The 27,573-nt window shown below is 40.5% G+C and overlaps 3 protein-coding genes and 1 long non-coding RNA gene across 4 annotated transcripts; 1 reads left to right on the forward strand and 3 right to left on the reverse strand.

The window, feature by feature from the left end:
• Positions 1-302: 302 nt before the first annotated feature.
• Positions 303-2,286, reverse strand: MED28 (mediator complex subunit 28). Its single transcript, XM_054633429.2, has 4 exons — positions 2,096-2,286; positions 1,945-2,011; positions 1,073-1,185; positions 303-628 (listed from the first exon to the last, which is right to left on the reverse strand). Exons 1-4 carry the CDS (start codon positions 2,243-2,245, stop codon positions 431-433), a joined length of 528 nt encoding a protein of 175 aa, XP_054489404.1. The 5' UTR covers positions 2,246-2,286; the 3' UTR covers positions 303-430.
• Positions 2,252-17,140, forward strand: LOC143693982 (uncharacterized). Its single transcript, XR_013182147.1, has 3 exons — positions 2,252-2,792; positions 13,695-13,871; positions 15,869-17,140. It is a non-coding gene; the product is annotated as an uncharacterized LOC143693982 (long non-coding RNA).
• Positions 3,362-17,829, reverse strand: LAP3 (leucine aminopeptidase 3). Its single transcript, XM_054633376.2, has 13 exons — positions 17,699-17,829; positions 17,134-17,249; positions 16,750-16,804; positions 14,912-15,017; positions 13,648-13,807; positions 11,069-11,230; positions 9,929-10,087; positions 9,086-9,210; positions 7,631-7,719; positions 6,432-6,534; positions 4,735-4,814; positions 3,990-4,102; positions 3,362-3,881 (listed from the first exon to the last, which is right to left on the reverse strand). The coding sequence occupies exons 1-13, from the start codon at positions 17,819-17,821 to the stop codon at positions 3,683-3,685; spliced, it is 1,590 nt and encodes a 529-aa protein (XP_054489351.2). The 5' UTR covers positions 17,822-17,829; the 3' UTR covers positions 3,362-3,682.
• Positions 17,830-19,022: 1,193 nt separating this feature from the next.
• On the reverse strand, positions 19,023-27,552 carry CLRN2 (clarin 2). The gene is made up of 3 exons (XM_054633893.2): positions 26,387-27,552; positions 22,452-22,631; positions 19,023-22,038 (listed from the first exon to the last, which is right to left on the reverse strand). The coding sequence occupies exons 1-3, from the start codon at positions 26,637-26,639 to the stop codon at positions 21,773-21,775; spliced, it is 699 nt and encodes a 232-aa protein (XP_054489868.1). The 5' UTR covers positions 26,640-27,552; the 3' UTR covers positions 19,023-21,772.
• Between the last annotated feature and the right edge of the window lie 21 nt (positions 27,553-27,573).

Consider the following 27,573-nt stretch of genomic DNA (forward strand, 5'->3'; position numbering starts at 1 on the left):
TGGAGAGTGACGATTCACTTCAAAAAAAAGTGATCTGACCTACATAGAGACAATTTTAAAGAGTGTTTCTGCAGTGGTACTCATGGATAATTACTGGATCACAAAACATTTAAATATTCCAGAAAAATCAAAAACTAATCTTTGCAAATATTTTGATCATACCAAAAAGATGGGAAAGCAGGGCCCACCCTCTCTAGAAGGAACAAGGATGCGCTCTGGGAGACACACTTCTACCAGAAAGCACCCTGAACAGCAACTCTGAATATTTTCCATTAAAACAAAACCAATCCATATTTCTGTAATAAAAGAAAACAAGAAAATTTATTTGGCTTAATTGTTTTAACTATATTTGCAGTATAAATTACATTATACAAAGAGCATACAAAGAACACCGTTGCTTTTAAAATATTGAGCTGTGTAAAACTGAAGATTATGTTTGCTTCATTGGAGCAGGAATATTTGCAGATGCTTGTTCTAGGTAAGCTAATGGACCTTGAGGCATTTCTGCAGGCTTTTTGTGCTGTACACTGATGTCTTCCAGGACCTGCTGCCAGTGTCGCAGTTTACTCAGATGCTTCTGAATTAATGCTTCTTTTCTCTGCAATTCATTTCTTAATTCTGAAACATCCTATGGATGAAAAAAATGTGTATTAGTATATAGATATTATTCAAAAGGATAACCACCCCACCACATAAAGAGTATGTAACTTTTTTAGATCTTGAGTTTTCAAGCTGAACTTACAATGGAAAATGGAATAATGGAAAAGGGTTTAGTGATACAGAGGAAAAGCACTGTGAATGCACTAGTGCTGTTCACCTATGTCACATATTTCAGAGATCACCATCCCCTAACTAGTTTGTCTCTTCCAATGAATTATCAGCTGTGTTCCAATACTCCACACCACACAGCAGCAGCTATCCAGCTTCTCCAGGTTCATGATGAGAGTTATGATAACAGCCAAGTTCTGCCAACCTAAGGTACAGTATTATGTTAAAAAACCCAAAATTATGAACAAGGTGATGAAGGTACATAGCTTATCTGATCTAGCACAGGACAGGTAAATTAACATACCTCTTTAATTACTTGTTCTGGTTTCTGGACTGAGAGCTGCAGTCTTTTTTGTAGAAAAAAGCATTCAGTTTGTCTTGCAACATCCAGAAACTTTTGGATGCACTGATCAACACCTAAACGTACAATAACAGTATTGAAAGAACAGATTCCAAAAAAAAATAAGATTTCAGGCTGGTAATGGTAGTGGTCTATTAAAAACAACTTTTCACTGTACATTCTAGAATGAAAATCTTCAGACTTTCTAAAATAATGTATTTACATACCAGTAAGTCCTTGTATAAAACACTGCTTTGCAAATGTACAAGTTATTTTAGAAGTGCAGGACAACAATTCCTCCCATGTTTTATTTTATTTCTGACAAGGAGTAATAAAGTAATTCATGGAACTTGGAGGAGAATATTCTGCCCTCACAGACTACACACTACTGTTTTGGTAATAAAAGTTGTTCCATGCCAGCACATGAATATGATCAAATATCCAGAAAGGAGTTTTGAAAAGCATTTATGCCGATTTTGAAACGCCATTTGAGTGAAGTTTCAGAAAATTTTCAGGGACAACTGCACTTCTAAGGAGTAGTCAAGGGCCACTTTTCAAACTCCTGTTCATAGCAGTATTTAATTCCACCTCCCCGGAGCTGCGTTACCCAAGCCCTAAAGCAGCGCTGCCAAGCTGCCTGGCCTGGCCTGGCCTTTCCCATTCCCTGTCACTGCTTCATTCAGCTTCCCAATGCATCACATCACCTCCCTGGTGCCTGAAACGCCTGGCACACTCCGACCTTCCCACCACACCCGGGGCATTCCCGGCTCCGCTTCATTCCTGCCGCCGCTCCCAGCAGCGGGAAGGGGCGGCGCCCTTCTCCCGCCCGGGCTCACCGGTGCGGATCTCCTCCTGGTCCGTGCCGTTCACGTAGTCCTGGCTCACCAGCGAGGCGAAGCAGGCCTGCGGACAGGGAAGCACCGCGCTGAGCGGCTGCGGGGGCCGGCGCAGGCAGGGCAGCGCCCGCCCGCGGCTGCCCCCCCTCACCTCGAAGGACGCTTCCAGCTCGTCCACCAGCGTGCTGTTGGGGTTGCGCGGCCCCGCGGGCGGCGGGATGAGGCCGGGCGGGCCGGGCGGGCCCGGCGGCGGCGGCCCCGGGGCCTGGGATCCGAACATTCCGCCCAGCGCGCCCGCCATGGCGGGAGCGGCGGCCGCGCATGCGGCGGGAGCGGGGCGGGCCCGGGCGGCCCCGCCCGCTGAGGGCCGGAGCCTCGGGCTGCCGCGGAGTGAGGGTCGGTGTGTGGCTCCTGTTCCCGTCACCGGGCACCGCTGAAACCGGTCTGGCACCATTCTCTCGGCACCTAAGAGATATTGTCATGTATCGAGATCGCTTCTTAGACTTCTCCAGACTAAACAGACCCAGCTCCTGCAGTCTCTCCTCATAAGAGTTGTTCCAGACCCTCCGTCCTCATAGCCCTCTGCTGGACCCTCTCCTGTAGTTCCATGTGTTTCTTGCATTGACCAGCCCAGGACCGGACAGAGCACTCCAGAAGTGGCCTCAGTAGGGCAGAGGAGGTGGGGAGGATCACCTCCCCAAGCCGCTGGCCACACTCCTCCCATTCCAGCCCAGGATAGCACTGGCCCTGCTGGAACAAGGCAAGCGGAGACAGCAAAGCCATCTCCCCCAGAGGGACCCTCCTCCTCCAGCCTTCGCCCTGCTTCTGTCTCACGGGTGCGAGCCTGGGTAAGCACTGTTTCAGCATCACTTGGTCCACAACAGCATTTAACAAAAACCCCAAAAACCCACCCTAAACCAAAATAAATCCCCACTCCATGGGCTTGGATCCTCCAAATTGTTAAGAAAACATCACCTCACATTTTACGTGTCAGGTCTGTTTGATGTTTGAACTGATTCTGGGAATAATGTCCCTGCTTGGAGGGCGGCCACCTCACACCAGGAAAGAGGGGAACTATCAGGATGACAAAAACCATGTGAGATAAGGGCAGGTCCCCCTAAAAACACACAAGCACTAACTTGCACCCACTAGTTTTCTGAAAAAAAATTTACAATATACACTTCTTGACATGTTTATAACTTACTACATAATTCTATGCTGAAGCCATGCTAATGCTAATCACACAGCATCATTTCTGCCTCAGTACTTACCAAAAGCAGTTTAGTTTTTCTAAGGAAAAAATGCCAGAATGGTGTTTCTATGAAAATCTTTGCAGAGTTCCCACTGACACCATCTACAGTTCACTCAAAAGTGAGGTACATCTATCATTGATTGTTTATTCTCTCTCAATCAAAACTCACATCCAAATAAGGTATTTATTGTTTACAACAGTTATGCATACTTTGCATATAAAATAGATGTCTCAATAGTTCCCATTGTGATGTTTTGGTATTAAATATTTCAGTAGTTCAAACAGAATAATTTTTATTTTGCTGCATAATATGGTATGGGATGAAAAATCTCCAAGTTGAGATATTCTTACCCAAGTAATAATTTATAAAATGCATTTTTAGTTAATTGTCATAGTGAAAATATGCTTGGGGCATTCATTTATGAATGATACTTTTTAAGATTGTTTTTTCTTAAGGCAGAGTGGATGATTTTAGAACCAGTATTTTTATTTGGCCTTGTGAGTGTCTTGACTTAATCGAGCTGCAAACTCAACGAGCGTTCTGGTGGGCCGCCCTGCCATGCCCTTCCGCAGGTACGGCACCTCGTCCTTGTTGGACATGACCCCAGCTATATCCAAATGAGCCCAGTGAGAGGCAGTCACAAACTCCTTCAGGAATGCTGCAGCTGTGCATGCTCCTCCAGCCCTGTGGGAAACAGAAAGATGTACTGTTCCCAAAGCAATTCCAACAGCACACGTATTAAACAAATGGGTTGAAAGAAAGGGGCACATGGAAGGTGCTGGTTCATCTTACCTGCTGTACTTTCCAATGTTGCTCACATCTGCAAGAGGACAGTCTGTGACTTGTTTTGTGTAATGCTCAAAAAGAGGCATCCTCCAAACTCTGTCCCCTGTCAAAATGCTGGCCTGAAAAAAAAAAATAAACAATGATATTTTGGGAATTTCTTTTCTAACTGCACTTGTAAGCCCTGTTTTCATGCATGCTTCTTTTTGTTTAGGTTTTAACGGTCTAAAAATCTTTAGCCGAAGATATTAGGTTTTTGGAAATAGATTGTTTACAAAACAAAACAGGCAATCCAGCTTTTTAGGTACTTTGGTGTTAGCCAAAAGGCAACATCAAAAGACCACATTTTTTTATCTGTTCTTCCTTTTCCCTGACAACAGAAATCCTTCCCCTCAGAGGCTTCCTTGATCCATCGCACCTCAGCCCTCACAAGGCCTCTCTGAATTTCTGTACCTGTGTTGTTAATTATCTTTCTAACATGAAATAATTACTGCCAGAGGTCCAGAGTTTATGCATATGTAGTGAGTTATCAGATCATGCAGATCCTTAAGATGCGTGGTATATGATATTACATCTCACTGAAGAGCTAGTAATTAATAGTCAACTAAATATAGTACTGACATCATTCCTCTAAAATTTCAAAACATAATAACATCTTTCAGATTTGCATAAAGACTTTCAGTAGTGTACTTTTCAATAAGACATATCACTGAATTATTACTATTATGATTTAACAATAATGCAGGTGGCCTACCTCATAGAGGTGAGTCCAAAGCCAAGATGAGTTTGTGAACACGCCAGTCGCAGCAGATCCCAATGCAACATCCATGGCACCTAAGGGAACACACCTTCAAGTTCATATGACAAAGGCAAAGGTGGACCTGAGCTATTCCTTGCATCTTGACTCCTCACAGAACTTTCCATTTTTAATTCCCAGTATCAGTAACAGGAATTTATCAGACCACAAAATTTGAGGACTTTAGTATACTGACATTTTTGAAATTTGGAACATTTTTATTACATTTATATATTCTAAAAAAAACCAAGAAAACATAAAAATTATATTCTGTTTTACATGAAACTAAATTTTCTGATTTCAGATTGATGTTTCTTAGAAATAGTTCTAAGATAATGTATTAACCAATAACAGTATCCTCTAAAAAAACATAGATATTATTATTTTCATATAGAAAATACAAATGAATGGGCTTTTTCCAGTTTATAGACCTCTACCATTTTTGAGCTGATACTTTCTCTTTTGTGAATTTCACTTACATAGACTTTTGCACATCATGTGTAAATTTACTTGATTAAATATTTAATTTATTAAAATAATCCTTATCAAAATATTAAACCATAGGATTAGATATTTATCTAGTTGATGCCCCAGAACTGCTTCTCTAATAGCAAAACTTAATCCTTAGTAAGATGAAAAAAAATAGTAGTTTAGCAAAATATGTCAAAGAAATTTCTATGGGAGCCCTCCTTATTCCTGCTTAGTGCCCAAGGATCCCAGATAGGAATACTTTTATACAAGCCAACAATCTTAAATTCAGTTTCCCTTCTGTCTATTGAAATTTTCCACAGGATTTGAACTGGTAAAACTGATGGAACATAATTTAAGGCATTAGCAGAGAATCTGTATAAGCATAATTATTTTGCTTAGCATATTAATTAAGCAACAGAGTAGAGTTCTGTCTGAATTACTCTTCCATGTTTGCTTTTATTTCGGCTACAGTCACCTCACCCGTGACAGCTTGTTAGTGAGTTCATGCATACAAAATTGCTGGTTTTAAATTTAAATTTACAGCTTCATTATTATACAACTGTAGAGATGAAACAATTAAAACACACTTCATAATGCCTAAAAGTATGCAAATTACACCAAAAATACTTCAGTCAAACGAATTCCTGGGGAATGATGACGACTCCCCTGCCATCATGGAGGCCTGAGCCAGCACACAGGATGGGACAAGTGGCACTGGCAGGGTCAGAGCTCAGGCACCCAGCAAGGCCTTCAGGAACCTGCCTGGGCTCCAGCCTGCTCCATGCCAGATGGACTGGGCAGGACTCTTCCATGAACATGTCACCACCTCTGCATCACACAGGCCTGGGAGCTGAGAGGGTTCAGCTCAGAGATGGAAGAAGCACAGTGAAACACTGCACAAACACTGACATCATCAAAAACTGTAGGTTTTCCTGCTCTTGGCTCCAGCTGGGCTGAGCCAACCCAACTTCATCTCCACTGCTGAGCATGTACATCCCTGCACGTCCCCTCCCCACTCCAGAGACACACAAGCTGTGCTCACTGCTGTCCTGAAACATGTAAAATCATCTCAGTTGCCTTTGAATTAAGGGGGGTTTATATACACAGCACAACTAATCCACAGCCCAACTAATGAGTAACACAAAACTGACTTCAAAGTGAGCAGGGAAGGGACACTGCTTTACCTGTTAATGTTGCAGCATTCACAATAGCCCTTGCATTAAAATTGTGGGCATAACAGAGAGCATCAGCTAACAGCAGTCTTCCTTCTGCATCTGTGTTATCTACCTTCAAAGGCAAAACCAGTAAACAATCAGGTAAAGTACTGTAGATGTCTCTTTCACTGATGTATTTCTCACTTATCTTAAATAGCTGCTGGATAGAGATCCTAAAATCTTCAGGTAATGAAAATTTACTCAAACTACATTGAAAAGAAGAAAAAATACAGCATTGATACACAGTTATGAGTATAATGTAAAAGTGTATCTGTAGCTGATGTAAGTCATCCTTCAGCACTACAACCTCCTCTGCATGCTGGGTCTCCTCCAGAAGAGCCTGGAGACTGGAGAGGTGTCTCAGGGAAGCACACAGGCTGCACCATGTGCTTGGAGCTACCAGCACTTTCTTGCAGATTTCTTCTTGGTGGGGGAATACATGGCCAGTCTTTTTCCCTCAAAGCAGAGGGTGACTGAACTCAGTTTTCAGAGATGAATGTTAAAAAAACAGGAAGGTTCAGCAAGTCAAAAGTGGCAGAATCACAGAAATTCAGACAAAAAGAAAGCCATCCACTTCTGCATTAAATCAGTGATCTGCAGCACAATGGTTTTCAGTACAATTTAATCTATTAGATGAGTATGAAACCATTTGTAATAAATGTGAAATATATATCTTGGATACTGATTTGGCAGGCTCCTTTGAACCAACAGCCCCTACGACTCAGAGTTCTGATTGTACTGAGCATTTTGGCAGTGTAAAGACTGTGTTACATCAGCAGGAAACTGATGTCTTACTCCAGATAGCAAGGAATTTGCCTCAAGAGTCTGCTGGAAGCACTTACAGTTATTTATTTGGACTTAGAGCCTTTATTTATGAGCATTGTAACAACCTCTTCTGCCAAATGAGCTTTTCCAGCGTGCTCAATAAATTACCTTACTTTGCAGCTTTTTCTAGCAATTTATAAGACATGTCCCATCTCTTCAATCTATATTTGAAAAAATCCTACCATAGCAATTTCTAGTTAGCAGCATGCTTCTTACAATTTTAAAACCAGTACATTTGCACTGCTAATCTAGAAGGGTTTTTTAAATGTACTCTGACTGCAGTCAACTTGGTTGATTAAACCAGTTCACTAAAAGTATCCAAATTCCACGTTTCACATGCATACCTGTATTGTTTTTCCATTCTTGGCTCTAACTACATCTCCAGGCTTGTTTGCCTTACCACTGGGCATATTTTCACAGAGGGGTGCCAAACCTGAGAGAGAGAAAAAGAAAAGTGAACTACTAGTTTCCTTCTCAGAAAAGCTGTAGAAAAAACCCACTTAGATATACTCCAAACACCTCCTTAAGAAAATAATACAAGTATAATTTTGAAATTAAAGTCAAAATTCAAATTTTCCCAGTTAATGGAAGACACATGGTCCAGTTTTCAATCAGGGAAACTCCTCTGCATGATGCACCACCGGGCTCTCTCACCTACACTACTTTACCATTAGGGTTTTCTTCTACATTTTTTCCAGACAAATGATATCAGAGGAACAATAAATACTATTTTTTGTCTCCTGTATATAATTATTCACATGTAAAGGAACTTCTTTCTTTCTGAAATTAAGAACTTCTCAAATAAACACTCTGAGCCATTCAAGCTGTGCTCACTGTATAATGCCTAGAGTGGTCCAAGGACTTCTCACGTAACTCCAGCCATACCAAGAACAACTAGAAATGAGCAAAAAAAAGGCTCAGCGTCAAAACTGCAACTATGACTGGGATCATGGAATGAATGAGGAAGTGCACTCATAGGGAAAGCCTGCACTCGGCACAAGGTGCACAAGCAGAGCACCATTTTTCATGATGCACAGACCGGCTCCACTGCCAGCCCTCCCCATCGCACTCTTGGTGAGGAAGGCCATGAGGATGTGCGTGGGCACCGCTGCCCTCTCCTGGCTGAAGCATAGAAGTGCCTGAAGTACCAGTAAACTCAAAGCCCAGCTTCTGACTAAAACTTATTGCACACCATGTTCCATGTCATTGCCAACTGGTCTTGCCACAGCATCTGAATCAGCTCATTTAATTTTACCTCTGTAGAACAAATAAACTTTTTTTCAGGAAAAAAAAATCATTGCACATGCATAAAGGTATCAGCAGACTGGTTTGGTTTGTTTTAGTTTTCTGCTGAGATATTCACCTAAGGAAACTAGAGCTGATCCCTCTTCCTGTTCAGTTGTGGCATGCACTTATGGAGGTAGCTCAGCACACCTGACTCCTTTTCAATCTAACTGCTTATACAGAGATGCACATTCCTTCTTGTAATGAAGGATCAGGACTTTTCAAAGACTCATTGGAAGTATCTTTATTGACAAGCATTTCTCACTTAAGATGTAAAAATCATACCTTAAAAATCTTGATTTGGTGTTCTAATATTTTATTCAAGTAAAGAACAGTAATTTTTTGATATGCAAGTGAAAATGGAAGAGAGATTGAGCAAGGGAATGAGAAAAGTGGGTGTGCAAGAGTCCATGATGTTTGTACATGGCTTTTACCATTGCTAATACTAGAAAAATACTCTCTCACAAAACCTTGTAGAACTAAGATTTTTGGACTCTCCACACAAAACCACTTACCAATTATGTTCAAAGGTAGATTTAGAGCTGCTGCTGTCACAATGGCTGAGCAGACAGTTGCTGCCCCTCCCATGTCTGCTCTCATGGCATCCATACCCGACGATGGCTTCAGTGAAATGCCACCGCTGGAACAAACAGCTCAATGTCACATACACTGGTGATGTTCTGTCCATCAGTGTGTGTTAACACCAAAGAGCAGTAAATGCTAGACCTGGGGCTCCAACTACCTCTACAACCCTAGTAAATCTACTGGAAGCAAGGTGTCTGGGTTTTCATTTCAGATAAAATATTACTTTCTCCTAATTAGGAGACCATAAAAATCCAGGTAGACTGCAGTGGAGTAACTCATTGATCTTCATAATGGCAGTGCACATAATGAACAAAATAATACACTTGGTAAAAATCAACGTATGGATGGGGAACTGACTGATAAATTCTTCAGCAGTATGTGATATGGAAAATATCTGCTGCTAAGAATGAACTATTTTCTATTTCCTTAAGCATCATCTAGATGTCCAGTGACATACTGCAATTCTAAATATGGAAATTCTTCAATCACAGGTTTGTTCAGGACAAGAAGAGAAATAGCACTTTCTTTATTTTCTTTCCCTCTAAATTTCCTTCTTCCCATACAAGATGATGGCATATTAATTCCTACTTTGGACAATTGATGTTATCTTATTTCCAGAAAAGGAAGCACAAGCTGCTATATAATGCAAATTCAGTGGAATGGCATTGGAAGATGTGCTGAGCAAAGCAAAAGCATCTCCCTGTTAAACATGAATAGCAGGAAAGCATTTTCTCCCTCTAGTAATTAAAATATTGGCATACAAGCATACATACCTGTCAAATGTAACTCCTTTTCCTACAAATACCAATGGGGAGTCATCTGTATTGGCACCCCCTAAATAGTGAATCTCCAGAAAGATGGGAGGTTCAGCTGAACCCTTAGCTACACTCAGGAATGCTCCCATCTCTTGTGTTGTTATCCAAGACTCTGGTCTGGAATAGAAACATGTATTAGTTTTATTATTTTTCCCAACTGGACACTTTGACCAAGGTGATTTTTTTTAAGATATCATGATTCTTGATGGTTTGTACACAAACCATTTCATTTTAGTTAGCTATTTTGGAAACTGTAGTTTAAATCCAACTACTACTACCTTTTCTGGTGAATCAGAAAAATACTTCCTCAGTTGCTCTTTGATTTTTGTTTTGTTTAAAAAAACCCAACAAAACAAGAGCTTGTCTACAGTTTCTGCATCAGAAACACTGATCTTTCACTTGCCTGTGAGGCTGTAGATGCTAAAGGTATGTGAAGTAACAATATTGCAGCAGGTTACACTTAGCTTTCTGCTAGCAAGATTTCCCCCAGTCTTTTGCTTTCAACAAAATAGTCTCCAACACTTGCACAACCAGTATGCTCATTTCTACCATAGAGTAGAAAGTAGAAATTCAGGAGCAAGAAGCACCAGCTGTGCAAATTCACTTGCAAGGGCTTTTATGGCTCCATCTCACATTTTTAAAAACTATTAAAAAATCCCAACAGTAACAGCAATAAATAGAAGATGTTTTATTACCATATCCACATGAAAAAGCAAAGGTATGTAAAAAACCCACTTGGGAAGAAAACAAAAGGTACTTAATATTAGCCCTCTATTCACTGAGGCTTCTTTTCACAGCACATGTGTTAATTAAGCAATAATTGACTGCATGACTAATTGACAGTTAATGATTTTACTGCATCACAGTATCTTTCTTCCTCTACAAACTAGCGCTCACTTAATCCTTGAAAACAGCCTGCAGTCTGGGCACCCCTCACACCTTTTCCCTAAACACTTCCCCCTCTTTGGTCATTTGAAGTAGCAAAGGGAAAATGAGATTTGAATAACTTCAGATTTTAATAACCTGGAAGGTATCTTATCTCACTGTGATAGTTCTCTACCCTACTATTCCTAGAGGAATCATTTCCATGGAATTTACCTTATGTGGACCTTTACATTGCTGAAAGTTCTGAGCTTCTGTTCAATATGTTCAGCAAATTTGATTGGAGTTATATAATTAGCTGGAGCCTCCATAAGGTACCGAGCAAGGTTCTGTCCCTCAGCGTAGGTAACACCTTTTTGCCAGGCTTCACTTTCAGCACTGAACAACAACACACAATGATCAGGATTATAGACATTTGCAAAAGTAAGAAAAGCATTCACGTATTTTCTTTCTTAAAATGCAGTAACATTAATTTGGAGAAATTAAGAATATCAGTTATCTTAGTACAAGGACTCTAGTCTAGTAACTCATCTGTGGTTCTAGTCAGTGCCAAATACTTCAGAGAAAGCTAGGAGAATCCAAGAGTAGACAGATGGAAAATTATCTATCCAATTCATTAGGTCTTATCCTAATCCTTACTAATCAAAGATTGGCTTAAATCCTCAAACACAAGGTTTAATACCCCTCCTGAAGTTTGTAATCACATTACTTTTAACAGCCTTGAAAGTTTTTATTTACCATATAAAGTCTCCAATTCTGTTTCTCCCTTTACTGAAATATGGTTATGTAGTAAGAGTGGAACTTGGATCTCATTTCCCAGTGCACTCAAGGCACTTCACTAACAACTGACAGAGCAAACATTCACAGAGCTGCCTGTGTAGGAAATGGGGAAGTCTCTCTGGTTACTTTGACAAACGACCAGTACAAAGCCTTTCATTTTACTGAGACAGCTTACTTTATAAGTTATCACAAAGCAAGGCATTGAACAGGATTTTGCCTCTAAAAACAGCAGGACAGTGATAGAGGAATGCAGGAGGAATATACAAATACTGCCTGGACATGGAAGAATCTGCTTCCAGATTCCCCAGTTCTTTGTGCTCAGCAACAGAGTTTAAGGAAGAGGGGCACTCCTCATGACAGGAAGAGAGACTCAGGACTTAGCCTAAGGATGATGGACACACACAAGTCCTTGGTAGCAGGCAGAACACATCTGAGGGTTCAGAGGGAGCTGGCTGGCATCACTGCAAACCTAGGCTCTTTCCGTTTGAAAGGTAAAACTGAATGTGGTCCCTGATGACCCTGAGGTCCCTGAAAAGGACAAATATGCATCTTTAAAAATGCCAAGGAGAATATAGGGAACTACAAGCCAGTTATCCTAGACTAATTCCTTAGAAGTTTATAGAGAAAAGTAATTTTGAAAGCCATTTCTAGGTATATGAAGGACAAGATGGACACTGGGAACCCTAATTTTAGATTTGCAGCAAATTCCTGACCAACTTAAATGAATTCTGTGATGAGAGAGTTTGTCACAGAGGACCACAGTGGATGTAATTGACCTTAAAGGTCTTTTCCAGCCTAAACAACTCTGTGATTTTTCTTGACTTTAGCTAGGTTTTCAGACAGAATCCTTGCAGACAAATTGAGAAAACATGAATTGAAGCAGGAGTGTGTCTGAACACGGACACATCTCAGAGCTGTACAGTAAGATAGTAACAGACAACAATCTCAAGATTCAACAAGGAAAACTGCAATAGGACACAAAGAAAAAAATTCACTATGAGTGTAGTTAAGTACTAGAACAGATGCTCCAGTGAGGTTGTGGAATTTTCAACTCAGGAGATATTAAAATGTGGGCTAAACAAAGGCCAGGCTTTAATGTTGTATGTAATGTCCACGTTATCCCTAATCCAAGCTGGAGTTGGACAGAATGACCTCCAGAAGTCTTTTCCAACCTAAATTACTATATAAAAAATGTTACTGGTCATAGGACCATCTGTGTTTTCAGGAAATTTATTTAATACAAATTTAATCAGTTTCTAAACTATCTGCAGTGCTACAAAATAGGAAGAGGGTTTATTTTACATATAACTTATCAAGAGGCTTCAACTTTATTTCACTAACTTCTTTGTAAGGAAGAACTTGTTCCTGCTTAAAGTACATACAGGGAATTCCTCTCCCCTGCATGACAGAATATCCTATACCAAACATCCAAAGTCCACTACCATAATTGTTCTGAAACCAAAAGCCCTGGTTCTACTTTCTGCTCTCAGTAAGTCATGTCTGTTTAGAGAGCAGAAGAACCCAGGCTTTTCTTCTTGCATTATACCCTGTAAATGAAAATATAACAAATGAACTATGTAAAATATATCCATAGCACATTGGTCTGGTGTCAGTTAGCATTTCCTGATTCTCCAAAGGATTTATCCATTTATGGAACTTGAAATACCTCTTCTCCACAATTCTGGTACACAATACCAACAGAAGTCCTAGTATACCACAATTTCTCTTCAGGTAGCTTTTACTTTTTATTTTTATCCTGGTCCTTTTTTTCTATGAAGCAGCATTTATTTACCCTTAACCTCTGAATATGGCATCAAAACACATGGAACAAACACTATAAATATACTTGAGATGCAAAATACTTCAAGAAATTCAAATGAGTAGGAGTTAAGAAGAGTACTGTTGCTACCCCTATTCTTTCAGTTTTGTTTTTCTCATGCACAAGCATGCCATGCATACAGTTTTATAAATAAGCAAACAAACAGATCAATAAATACGCAAGCTCTTGCGATCACCTTCCATGAAGCTGAGGAGTAACTACAGGTTTCTTTTTTTGCTTCAGCTCATTATATTCATGCAATCCAAGGACAGCACCTTCTGCAGCTGCTTGTGCATCTCCACAGGGGTCTACTTCCACACAAGGGATCTCCAAATCCTGGATCTGCCTGCAGCCAACTAAAAAATACAGCACAGAACTGAAGGCCAACTATTGCACAGAACAGCAAAACAGCTGTCTGAGGTGATCAATGGGACATTGCAAGGAAAAAATAATTTTAACTAGAGATAGCTGAGTTTATAAGTAAGTCAGTCAAGACCATGTAGCAGAAGAATTTAAAATGCTAATGACCATATACTGGCAAATTTTTACTAAAAATATCAGTTGATGAATTATAATTATTAAAATGTTTCACAAGAATAAAAAAAGCATAGATTGCAGTTGTTCTGACTCCTTAAAGCTCATTCTATAGCAAAGTAAGGCTCTATCATTCTGGAGTGCTATGAATTATAACTATCTACAGGTATCAGAAATGTGCCATAATTTAGATTTTTGCTAAGAATATGACTGTTCTTTTCTTCCAGATGTGTTTATATACCCTTTCATAAACAATGTATTCCATAAATTCTATTTTGCTCCCAAATAATTTAACAATGTTTTATGTCAACTACAAAGTGAACATTAATTAACAATGCTAATGGCAGCTACAGGCCAGCACTTTGGACAAACAGCTGTCATCCAATCAGACTATAAAGTCTTCAGTGAGAACTCCTAATTCTTATTTTACACACTCAGATGCAGCAGTTATCCTTGATTAAGATAAGCCTTCTCTGTCTTCAACAGATAACACACTGAATCATAGTACTGATGTTGTGAAAGATATTAATTTATAGCACAAATGCCTCAGTTATTAAATAAGTGTGCATACTTTAATATATATATACATGTATAAAATAGATATCATATATGTGCATACTTAAGTACAGAGTGACCATAAAGTGAACTGGTGATGCTTCTCAGCTCCAAAATCCTAATTAGACAAGTGCCTTTTCAATATCACATTGTTTAGGAAAGTTATTTGATAACTTCCTGATAACTCCTTGCTCACTAAGGAAGAATTTACATAGTATCAGTGACAAGTAAATGAATTTACCAAACCATGCAGTAAGTTGTGCATTTCAAAACAAAGGCATACCTAGACTTGGTCTTCAAAAGTGGAACATGCTGCAGAACTGCAATTGCTTTACAGACAAAATGCTTAAAAAATTTTAAAAATATTTAACCTGCAACAGCTGTACGGATGTTTTCTTTGCCTTCATTCCAGTTTTCTTGTTCGTTTATTCCAGCATTCTTCTTACCCAAGCCAACTACCACCACACTTGGAAAGTCCTAGATGAAGCCAACACACAAATGGATTAATTTTCCTCATTGCTACAGCCACAGCAGAGTTGTTAAAAAGACTTAACTTTCCAAATCAAATCAAGCATAGCATTAAAATAGATGCAGTACTTTTTCTATATCAGGCACTTTCCATTAAGAGTGCCTGCATGGTGCTGCTGTGCTGTGCTCCCAGTCATTTGCCACAGGCATGCAAGTCAGTTATTCTGTTGTCCAGTTCAGAATCATGTGCATTGCACACGGCAGACAGGGCTTTATGCTCAACACATGGTAAATCTGGGCACCCAAGGGCAAGCCTAAGAGTCCTTGGAAAGCACATCCAGCTTCCAAGCTGTAAGAAAGGACAGAACTTATCTGGAGAATCGTAACCCTTTTTGGCACAGTATTATGCTCAAGAAAATAAAATCACTTCAAAAGCTCAATGTGTTAGCTCATCTCAGGGGTTCTGCTTGCAAGATTTGCCAGGTAGCAAACCTAAGCTGCACAAGGTAGACCTCTCCAGAGCTCAGGAAAACAATGTAGCACAGCAGACTACATGCTTGCCTTGTAAGCTGCATGCAAGTGGAAGGAAAGAAGTAATGAGTATTAAAGGAGACTTTTAATAGTGAAGTCAAATTTGTATAAAGCTCCAAGCTATATATATGAACATATATAATGTTCCTATAACTCTTAAGGAAAAATTAAGTTAATGTTAGGCTTTCCCATCTCTGTCAGCCTCTAACAATCAGCTGTCAAACTGCTACACTGTAGTAAAGTCTTTTAGTCTGCAAAACGCTGAAACTTGTGTTAGCTTTCTGGAAAATCAGTGATACCAGTTAACATTCTCCTGTCTTCTATTGCAGAGATTTGCTACTCACTTCAGAGCCCATCCTGTATGCAGAACTGGGACCTTCAGTGCACTCAACTTCCATGAAATTTCTGAGAGCCTTTTTACCAAGTCCGGTGTGACCTGTGTGGGGTGTCCGCACAGGAATTTATACATGGTAGGCAATTCTCACTACAAATGGATTTATTTCAGATTATTGAAATAGCCTTAATGTAAGATTCAGTTACTTAGAGAGGAACACCTATTGTCACATCACATGCCTTACTAGGACTCCAAAAAGGCACAGATCATTCCATATTGGTCAGCTTCTCATATGTGCATTAGTTCTATGCCAGCTTCTCAAGTAGAACCAAAAGCCTGACTTTGAGCAGATGAATCCTCATCTCATAGCCTTGTGATCTATCATGCCTGTGCAGACAAAAGCCCTGCTTGAAAAACAGTCCCATAACTTGCTTTCAGAGGTTTCAAGCACCTGACTTAAAACCTCTGACAAAAGCCTATGAAGGGACTACCTTGTCTGAGAACTGTCAGGTCTGGAAGGTGTTTGCACCTATCAGTAACTCCTCACAGACTCACCCCTCCTGGATACAGGAGGTGTGGAAGTCAGATCCAAAACTGCCATGCTTTAGCTCATTCAGGAAGCAGCTATTCAGAGTACAGCACCTTTGGGGCAGACTTGTTCACATCCTCTCCATTTGCAGCACGGTGCAGGGAGTACAGGACTGTGCAAAAGGCTGTGCAAACATGGGCAGTGCAGAACAGGAGTTGGAACAGTCAAGAAGAGGGAAGCAGAGCCAGCTACTTATACAAGCACAGCAGTGAACTCAGCATAAAATTAGATGTAAGGACAAACTTCACACATCAATCAACTAGCATACAAAACCACAAAGTTCATACCTGATGCAAACCATGAAATATCCGTGTTTTGCCTTTCTTCAAAGGTGGCCCACATCTAGGACACAAAAAGATTCTTTTAATACAGAAGGCCTTACTTGTGATCAACCTTACAGTACTGTGTTTACTCCATGACTACATAGTGTGCCATACATGCACTCGGATGCTTGGCTCTGTGCTTGTTCAGAGCAGAGGATGGCTCCCATGAAATTTTTGCATGTTTGTTCAGTGATTGGTTTTATCATAGGAGTTCCCCTCCAAATTGTCAAAGCAAATACCAGTCTGACAGTGATATGGACACAGACAGTAATAAGAAAAACAATAATACCATTCCTACTGGTATTTGTAGGTACTTTAGTCCATTTCAGAAACTTATCACACACTTACAGGGAGAGAAGTGCTCTCAGCTTTCCAGACACAAGCCTATCAAAAGCATCTCCTGCACTAGTGAACTGGGCAGCACCATCATCCTTTTCACTAGAGTAGACTCCCAGAACAAGACCCTAGAAAAGGACATACGTTAATGCAAACAATACGAAATGTAGAGACCCATCAGAGTCAGCGAGCACAGTTTTCAAACTATTGCTACTTCTCTATTTATTTATCTCCGTTTTTGAATTTATCTAACATGATGCACAGAGTAACACTTCTGTAAACCAGGATCAACTACTACAATTAAATGTGTGTATTCTTTTAAAGTGTGAAAAATAAGTCAGAGCCAGCATAAGTGAACTTAAAATAATTTTGCCAATCACATAAAGACAAAAACTCTTTCAATCAGTAATTTAAAGTACAAAAGAGCTTCTCCCCTCCAGCGCAGACCTCCAGTTTGGTACCCCCAAGAGAAGCGGAGGCAGCCGCACCGCTCCTGACTCAACTCCGGGGGGCACACGGGGGGCTCAGCCGGGAGCCCAGCGGAGGAAGGGACACGCAAGCCCGGCTCCCCGCTCACCTTCCCGGCCGTGTCACGGCTGTAGCCCCGCGGCGAGGGGCCCTGCGCCGAGCAGCTGCAGGCCCGCGGCACGTCCCGGGCGAGGCGGCGCGCAGCCCCGCTCCGCACGCAGGGCAGCAGCATGGCACCGAGCGCGGCAGGCAGGGCAGCACGGAGGGGAGGGGAGGGGAGGGGAAGGGAGCGGCGGGGCCGAGCCCGGCGCGCACAGCGCCTCATCAGCCGGCGCCGCGAGGGGCGGTGCGCGGCGGCCGCGGGGGAGGGCCGGGCCGGAGAGCGGGGATGGAGAGCGGGGCCCCGGAGCGCTCCTGAGCGGGGATGGAGGGCGGGACCCCGGAGCGCTCCTGAGCGGGAATGGAGAGCGGGGCCCCGGAGCGCTCCCGAGCGGGAATGGAGGGCGGGACCCCGGAGCGCTCCCGAGCGGGGACCCCGCGGAACGGGGGCTGGGGTTTCCTCATGGTCCGGCACGATTCGTGCGAGGGGGCGGCTCGGCTTCACAGTGGATTTTTGCCCTCTCGTGGCATGTTCTCGATAGGTGGTCGTACTTCTCTCGGGGGTTTATCACAGACTTAGGCAGCCCTAGTCTGCATACTGAATACTTAATTTGCATATTGAAGATTAAAATGTAACTTATTTAGGAAAAATAAAACTTTATTGCAAAGGCATGTTATTTTCTACGAGAAAGCTGTAACAATTTCAGGATGAAATTACAGAAAGAAATAAAAATGTGGCAAATGAAAAAAAACCCACAAAACAACCGAATGACTGTGGTTACATTCTGTCAGGAAAATTCACAACAGAATACAGGGTCATCACTGTAATATCAGAAGTAGATTTATGGTCAGCAAAAGCACTGCATGGAAAAGAACTGGTTGGAGTTTGCTGACAATTATTGTATTGTTCATCTGAAGAGCATTGAACATGCACTGGATTTTAATTTCAGGTGACAGACATTTTTTGTTTCTTTCCCTGCTCCTGAAGTGTAAAGCATAGATTTTAAGTAATTCATTCAAATGCATGAGAAAAGACATGTTATGACAATATGTATAACAACGTTTGCTTTTCCATACATTGTTAAGTGGAGTTACACTGTCAGATGAGTAGAACATGATGTAGAAGGAGTTGGGCCTGTTCTCTAGGAGTCCACTCCACTTCCCACCTCACAGCTTTTTCCATGAAGCGGTGCAGAGACAAATACCATGTTTTATAAGGACAGCAGCACTCAGAAACAATGAATGAGGAAAATTGCACCCAAATTGATTTATCTTGTAAAAATACCTATTTTTAACATTAAACCACAATATTATTTAAAGACTCGAAGTGGTAATTAATTTTCAGCTTCATTTATTTTGGCAAGGCTCTTGGACAATGAACAGATTTTTAGTTCTTTGAACTCCATAGCTTCTCCACATTCATGTAGTTTCTATATATTATTCTGTACATACACATTAAGTGGGTACTTCTGGGATATATGAAGTTGTCTTGAATTTTATGGAAAGACAGGATTGGGCCCATAATATCTTCAAAGTTCTGGGTAGATACTACTCATAAATATTCTCATCTGGGATTTCAAATCTTCCAAGGTAGGAAGTGCCCCCAGAGAAGTGCTCATTTCTACATGTTGAGCATGCATATGATCAGATACACTATGTGAAGCATAATAAAAATGTGTAAATAAAGTAGACCACATATATCAAATTGCACATTTTTGAAATTAGTTTATGAGGTACAAGGGAAAGCTGAAAAGGTCTAAGTGATAAACTTACCTATTGTTAACCCCAGGGTGGGCTTTGTAATTGTACATTTCAAATATGTATGCCTGCATTTAACCTGTTTTTCTCCAGACAAAACATCCAAGGGCAAATATTCCATGCATTGACCTATCAGTGTATTTTAGCAGTGCCTAAACTCAGACAACCTGTGCAGCTGAAAGTTTCATTTAGCCTCACATTTGTTTCATTAAGTTTAGTTCATGCATGGCAATACTTTGGTTCATTCTGAACTGAAAATTCTATTTTTTCACAGGTCACAACACAGTCATTGGTGAGAATGTTATCTGGTCATTTAACTTGTGCAGCTACAGTATCCCACAATGATGCTTCATAGGCCTGCTGTGAGAGAAATCTTCTCTTGCACAATTACTGCAGAATGTGCTCCATTCTGGAACTGATTCAAACCAAGAAATTACAATACTTATCAGCCCAGTCATCCCCTTTAACTTCATGTATACAGTGCATTCTACAGGGTCCTTCAGAGCTACTGTGACCTCCCTAGGAATCCACTCCAACAAATCTTTAATCTTGTCCTTACCTAAACAGTCCCATGATTCTTATTCAGTAATATTTTTGGAGTGGTTTGAAATTTCGGGGCCATCAAGCAGTTCATTATCAGTATGAAAATGTGTTGCAATACATGCATATTAATACTACTGAAAAGCATTTTCACAGCAATCACACAATATGGAGGATTTAAAAATCTGTTTCCTTCTCACCTCCTGAAGAAAATTATATTTAGTAAAAGCTAAGTGACATGCCACAATATAATTATTTGTGTACAGTAACTCTGTCTGAATTATACATGTTCATAGAACAATTACAAATGACAAGTATTACATTTTCTACTTGTGTAATTATGCTGCACTTCAAGTTCTTCTATCTCAAAGCCACTCAGAATTTTCTGGGAGGGGAAGGTGGTGGTACCACAGAGGCCCCTGTGGACAGTTTTCAGGGCAGCATCTAAGACACCTTTGTAGCCTGGGTTTGTTTGCTGCCTATCCATGTGCAGGCTATTGCACCATCTTTCTGGAGCTGTGGCCCAGGGCACAGTCTGAGTCAAAGCACCAGTAAATTTAGAACAATGAAGCAAGAGGGTGGTATAAAATAGGAACTTTTTCTGCTTTATTGAGTCTACTTTATACTAAAATTGTAGCAGTTCTCTAGACTGTTACAATCATAGTTTTCCATCTATCTTTTAAATTTTTAAAAATAATTTTAGTGCTCCTGAAAAACAAAAGTGGCTCATGGTGTCTTGAAGAAGATAGGTTAGTAGGGCCTATTGCAAAGGCACCCACACAAATTTCTGCTTCACTCATAATCCTGCTAACCTTGTAGATCCAAACCCAGAGAGGGTAGAGGCCACTGTATCCATTCTTAATGGTATATTCCATATCCTTTTCTCAAAAATATTCACTCCTTGGGACCCATGAACTGGTTGAATCCTTGCCAAAATTATGGTCCTTCCTAAGAAAGCAACTTTTCCATCCATTTAGCCAGTTCTAATCATTTCAATACTGTTTCATCATACATCACTTTTACTTGATTTCAGATAGACTTAACAATTAACACAGTTATGAAGAAATTTATCTGTCAGATTAATATTTTCCAGACTATCTAAAAGCACTATTACCCTTAATCTGTTTACTTCCAGAGGCTGCAATAAAATATTCATCTAGCAGCTAATAATTTTTCTTCACAGACTAATAGCATCCCATATACTTTAACATTTCTCACTTCTTTGCCTTGTGGTATTGGATAATTCCTGTTTTAAAAACATTTCATACACAGACACTTAGCCTTTGCTGCCCCTTAACTTTAGCCTCACAGCTGATGAAGTTCTCTTTTTCAATGCTATATAACATCATCAAAGATATATGTACTTCTTAATATGTTCTAGATAATTCTGTGAAAGTAAATGCCAAATATACATTTTTTTCTTTTGAAATAACTTTATAGTTTCAAAGATTTGTGATAAACATGGTGTCTTTCTAAATAAAGAAGACATTTGGTTTGATGAAATATTTTACCTTAGCTTTCTAAAATACCCCAAAGTCCAAATTTTCAAAAACTGAAACAGCACATACTCACTGCAGATATCAGTCTCTTTTGAGAATAATGATATTTATAGCATTTGGTTTTTTTTTTTTATTTTTTTCACAGACATGTTAGTTGCTGGTATTGTAGACTGACACGTTTATTCAGGTTTATACATAAATCATCTATGCAAAACAAAGGCTGAAGAGCCAAGAAGCTGTTCCTGTCACAACAGTTCACTTGACCAAAATTGTTTTGTGTAGATTTGTTAGTACATGATATCTTCTGCTGTAACATTCACTTCTTCTGTTTTAGTCTTAATTTTAGGGAAATGAATCCCACTAATGGCTATTAGCAGCAAATTCACTGCATGTGCTGTGGCACTTGCCACACAAATCCAAAAACAGTCTTCAAAGCGTTCTTCTAAGATAACAAAACGAAAGACATTTTCCCGAAAATTGGCAATTCTTTCTGTGAGGTGATGAAGTTTCACAGCAGCCATGAAGCTGGTGACTCCAAGTACTACAAACCCACCTGCAACAAAATGAAATAAGTATTCACCATTATCAAATCAAAACAAGACAAATATTTTGGTCATGCTTCAAAAGACTTACTGACTACATCACTGAGCACTATACAGAGTAGGCATAGACAAAGGCGTGGTTTAAACACCTTCAGAATGCTTAGGCTTTATTGTGTGGACAAACATACTTTTATCGATGACACAAAGCCTCAAGGCTGGCATTCACAGCTCCTGTTAAATATTAAACTAGACACAATAAGCCAAGATACCACCTGAAAGTTCTGTTTTGATAGGTGTGAATTAACTGCCAACTTCACTGTATTCACAATATTTAAATCAAAGAGGTATTCAGTAAGGCAAAAGAAGGAACTTGTATCATTTTCTGTGAATGTGACTAGAGAAAAACACTGGAAAATTACTTTACCTGCAAGGAAGTTCCAAAGGCATGCTCCTGCTGGACCGTTAATAGCCCGGTAAGGAACTTTTATTGCGTTAAGAATGCAGAATCCAAAACTGACCAGAGAAAAGAAAATGGCCACACAGAGGAACATTATGATCATCACATGCAGGCCTGTATTCAACTTTTTCACCATGTGTGGGAAAACTGTCAAGAAAAAATAAATTGTCTATTCAGTGTATTGGTTTTCTTGATGATGGTAAATATCACACTGTACTGGTGCTTCAAATTCAACTTATATTTAAGAAAGACTGTTTTTTTATGGAGATGTGATATTCAGCTAGCTGCATACATCTCAGTTCCTGATGCTTTATTTTTCAGTGCATCAAACCAGGGATATTCTGCTACAGGAATAATCCTCTAAACAGGATCTGTGAAAAAGGATTCAGGCTGAAGTCCTGCTTATTTATGTAGCAGTGTTAATGTCTTTATCTCTGTGCTGTATTGTCTGCTGCATACTTTCCTGTCTCTTTTTCACCTCTGTTCTCAATACCAAACTCCTAGTTTTGAGCTTCTCATTCCTGTCTCATGCTTTTTATCTCATCCATTTGAAGTCTGATAGTCTCAGTTTCCTTGTTCCCTAGCTGCCTAAAATAGTATCACCTTTTTCTGTGTTTATTTTCTCATGTTCTTCTTCTTTTTTTTTTCTAATCCTCTCTTTACTGCTGACTCCAGTGAGATCTGCCCTGATTTCATATGTCCTAATCCCACAGGTTTGCCCTTTAAGATTCCCTTCTTGGTTTCTCATCTAGTATTTATGGCCCTTTTGTGCTTTTCTGGGCATCTGGCAGTGTTTTAGCCCACAGATGTAGGAAGCTTGTAAACTATTGCAGTCAGGGCTTTAGGTGAAGCACTCCCATGGTTTGCTATAGGCACAAGCTCTCCCTCAGCAGCCTGACACTCACTTGTCTCTTGAGAACAGTAATTTTCTTGGTTCTGTCTTCACAGACACAGGTCCTTTGTTGGAGGGCCAGATTGGCAGGAGCAGCAGGAAATGTACACCTGAGTGTTTAGTTTATCCTGCAGCCCTCTAGTAGCAGAATCAGAAGAAATGTGAGTAGGGAATTGTAGGTGATGTTGACTGACAAGAAAGAGAGAAGCTGATTGAGAGGAACCCTAAAATACAAAGTGATCAAGAGGAGACCTCCAGCTAGCATAGCACTGCACACTCATACATGTTCTGAAAAACTCACTGCCCACTTACTAAAAAGTTACTACAAAGAAGGTATACTATGTTATAAACAAATAAATAAATTCCTACCTGTGCTGCATAACTGACAAAAGCCCTGAAGTTCAAACAAGCCACCTAAACAGTAGGCAGCAATAGTTGGTAGATGTCATTATGAACTTCAAGCATATAATTTGATCATGACAGGACAGAATTATAGTAGATCCTGTAGAAAAAAATCATACTGTACAAATCCCACACAAAAAATGATGTGATTCAACAGATCTACCCTTTCAGTAGCTCATTCTGGGGTTGTATTTGGGCTTGGTGCACAGAAGAGCTGCAGAAGACTCTGTCAACAAGAAATGAGGGGAGTAATGAGGATTAGAAGTATGTATGAGAAATGGGAATCCAAAACCTAGGTTGCTTTCTGACTGGAAAATAACTGGCAGTGTAACAATGAAGCACATGGAATTAAGGCTCCTTACAAACCATCAGAGATTTTAGGGTAGCTGTAAGGATTATTTGGTCTCTTTTCTGAGTCTGGCAGCCAAATCTCAATAACCTGCTCAGTGAGTCTGGCTTAGTACACAGAAATAAGAATCCATGAGAAGGATATTGCCTTGGAGACTCCAGACAAAATCCAGCAGTGTTTGCTATGCACAGGCAAAACACGTGGCTTCCCCAGCTTGTTCCAGGGCTTGACTCAATTGTCAAAACAGAAGCATCTTATGCCAGCTTAGGTGCATTAGGACCATCATAACAAGCCTGTGGTCTAACATACATGCTGCACTTAGGATAGGACATTTCCAGAAGCTGCAGCTGGAGGCCAGATGATACATCTTGAGGAGTACAAAAGAGCAGTAGACACCTGTTACGGCAACAGAGTCACTGTCCCAGCTAAAAGAGAGTGTTCCAGCCATAAGTCTACTCTAGTGGATGTTAACAGAGTGAAAGGGGATGTACCAATAACAGTAAATTTTTTCAATTTGAAATTCTGAAGTGTCAGAGGTACTGCAATACTGCACCATATGATGTGTTAGCTTTGTCTTCATCTATGGTGCCAGTAAAGTCCATTTATATTATCACACTCCTCATGAAAAGTCTCACTGTTCTTGCACCCCAGTAAATTCAGAATGGTTGGAGATGAAGGGGGACATTCAAACCAAAAAAAAGTCAAGTCAAACCCAGAACCCCCAGTCCTGCTTACCATTGTGCTAAAGTATCAGCTTTGTGTATTGTTGTTTGAAACCAGTATTGTGAAAATATCAAACTCAATAGAGTTATTGAAATATTTAAAAGGGAAAATCTCTGGAACACTTGTTGACCAAAATGCATATTTGTGCCTACTGCACTTAATGTTTTACAGTTCTACCAGAGAATTATTACTAGCTTCAGTGAGAGCTCTGTTTGTCTAAGGAGTGCTGGCTCACATCTTCCAATTGCATATCGATGTACTCCAGAGTGACTGTGGAACATTATGCCTCCCTCTCAGGTTGCACAGTAAAAAATCAGAAAGTTCATTAAATAGTCCAAAAAGTTGTACAGAGTTTTTCTCATTCTCTCTGCCAGGATGGAGTGAAAGAACTGGGGCTGGATGAGCATGACTGCTATGTCCATGTCATGAAATTGTAGTTGCAGTCAGGGCTTGAGCAATAATTTGGTTACCAGTACAAATTCATCCAGTTTAACAACTGGTCATGCTGATCTAAGTTGAGGTTGCTCTGGTTCTTTTCTACATTCCCTCTGAAGTCCCACAGTCACACCTGCCTTCAATTTTTATAGAAGTGCTTGTGTAGTTGTGTAGTCAGACACAATCCTATGGGAAAACAAGTATTTATTTTTGTAGGCTAAATTTTTGGCCAGTTTAACTTCTGAAATACCTCACCTCAGCTACCAGAGCCATTGCAAAGGATGGGACAGGACAGGAGCCATTGCTGTGGGCCAGGGAGATGGTGAGACTGCAACAGCTTCAACTTGTATTGGTTTAAGTTTCAGTAAATCTGTACACTGAAATAAAAGTCTTCAATGCAAATTACCATTTTCACTACAGAACAGGACAAATGAAATTTGGAAATTGTCCAGAGTACAGCTCAGAGCTTTCAAGACCTCAAGAAAATCTTTTATGTTAGAAGGAATAAGTTTAGAAGAGTTTCTATATTTGCTAAAAGTTCAGCATTTTTTTTGTCTCCCAACTTAATGGAAAAGAAGGTAAGAATTTCTTCAACATGTTAATAAAGTTAGTGATATGTGCTATGGTAGATATTTGCATTAGGTCAGCCAGAGAAATACAGAAATGTGTCCAGCTAAATAAATCTCAGCTTCTTAAAGGGAAAAATCCTCAGAGGAGTTCAACAGAGAAGGCAAGGACAGAAGCAGAGGGGTGGCAGAGCAAAACGTGACATAGGAAAAAGCCAGTCAAGGGGAATGTATGATTTACAGGGTCATCTCCAAATGAATTTCACCCCTTCACAAGGCTAAAAGGAAACTCTCCATCTAGCCCTAGGGATTTTTTTTCCCCAGCTTGATTGCAGGATTACAGAATATAACTATAGCAGAAAGTATTAATGAAATGATAGAAATTTTATATTCACACTCCAAACGTCAAACCATAAAGACTACATATTTATTTAATAATACAAATTTGCATTCTACAAGTTCTGTAAACAAAAATAATCGAATGTTAAATTTGGACTAGATATTAGACTAAATATTCAACCAAAATTGTACTTACTTGTGAATTTGGAACGCCGCCCGCCCAAGCCACATTGGCGTATTTTGCCGCCCCGAAAGAGACCGTAGTAAATTTCTCCAATGAACTTGACCAGCTCTGGATCTGTGGCATTGACCAACTCAGCCCCTGTTTTGCAAAGGATCTTTCCAGTCATCCACTTTGGGATCCCCATTGCAACAACAATCAAGATAAAAGACACAAAACTTATTAGGGAAGCCAAGGCAAATAATGTCTTTTTAAAGCAGCCAGGCATCCTAGTGCTTTCAAGGGATCATCTCCAAGCCCTCTCTGCAGCAGTCAGACGGATTTCCCATTTTTCATCATGCTCCAAAATCCACAGCTGAATACCAGGCATTTCAAGATACTTCTCTTTGTATTTTGGAGGTCCAGCAATTAACCTGTATGGTTAAAAATCAAGGCAAAAAAATACATTTTGCTGCAACAACATCTCGAAATGGTTGCAAGTAAGGGCTTCATTACATTGTAGTGCGGTGATGCTTCTTTGTAGCAAGTAATCCTATCTCTGTGGCCTGTCTAATATTTCCTCAGGGGTTTAATTGTCCTGCTCAAATGACATCAAGTTTCTTACTGCAACCTCATGTGAAGAAAATTTGGAGAAGAATCCAGTTTATTGGATTATTTTAAAAAGTGGGTAAATATCTGTGTGCAAGGGAAAAGGATCAAAACAGTATAATTTGTCTGAAGGATTCTGCTGTCGCCTGAGCCGTGCTGAGCTTTCCGGCGCCTGCTCCCACCCAGCCTGTAAATGTCACTGCAGGCAGAGTTATCTGAGGGACAGAAAGGATGGCTCTGGAAGCTCCTGAATTACAGCGGGGCGCACGAAGCCCCTGGCAGCGGGGGATGGCCTGGCCAGCCGTGCCGGAGATCGGGGCACTCCTGAGGGGTAACTCAAGCGACAGCTGCGATCCATGAGCACTAAAAAAAAACGGCCGTAATTGTCCGCACTTCTACGGTTACTGCTACCCGAGCCCTAGCAGGACCTTCAGAGCCACTAATTAATTAATTAATTAATTAACTAACTGACTAACAGCAGCAGGAGCCCTGGCGACTAGTGACAAGGCCCCCGCCGTGGCTGGCCCGAGGCACTGGGATTTCGCCTCCCTCGCCTCCCCCGGCTCCGCACGGCCCGGGCGGGCAGCCCCGCCCCGCCCCTCGCCCCGCCCACA

This window comes from Agelaius phoeniceus, chromosome 4 (genome assembly GCF_051311805.1).
Source record: "Agelaius phoeniceus isolate bAgePho1 chromosome 4, bAgePho1.hap1, whole genome shotgun sequence".
NCBI classification, from domain to species: domain Eukaryota; kingdom Metazoa; phylum Chordata; class Aves; order Passeriformes; family Icteridae; genus Agelaius; species Agelaius phoeniceus.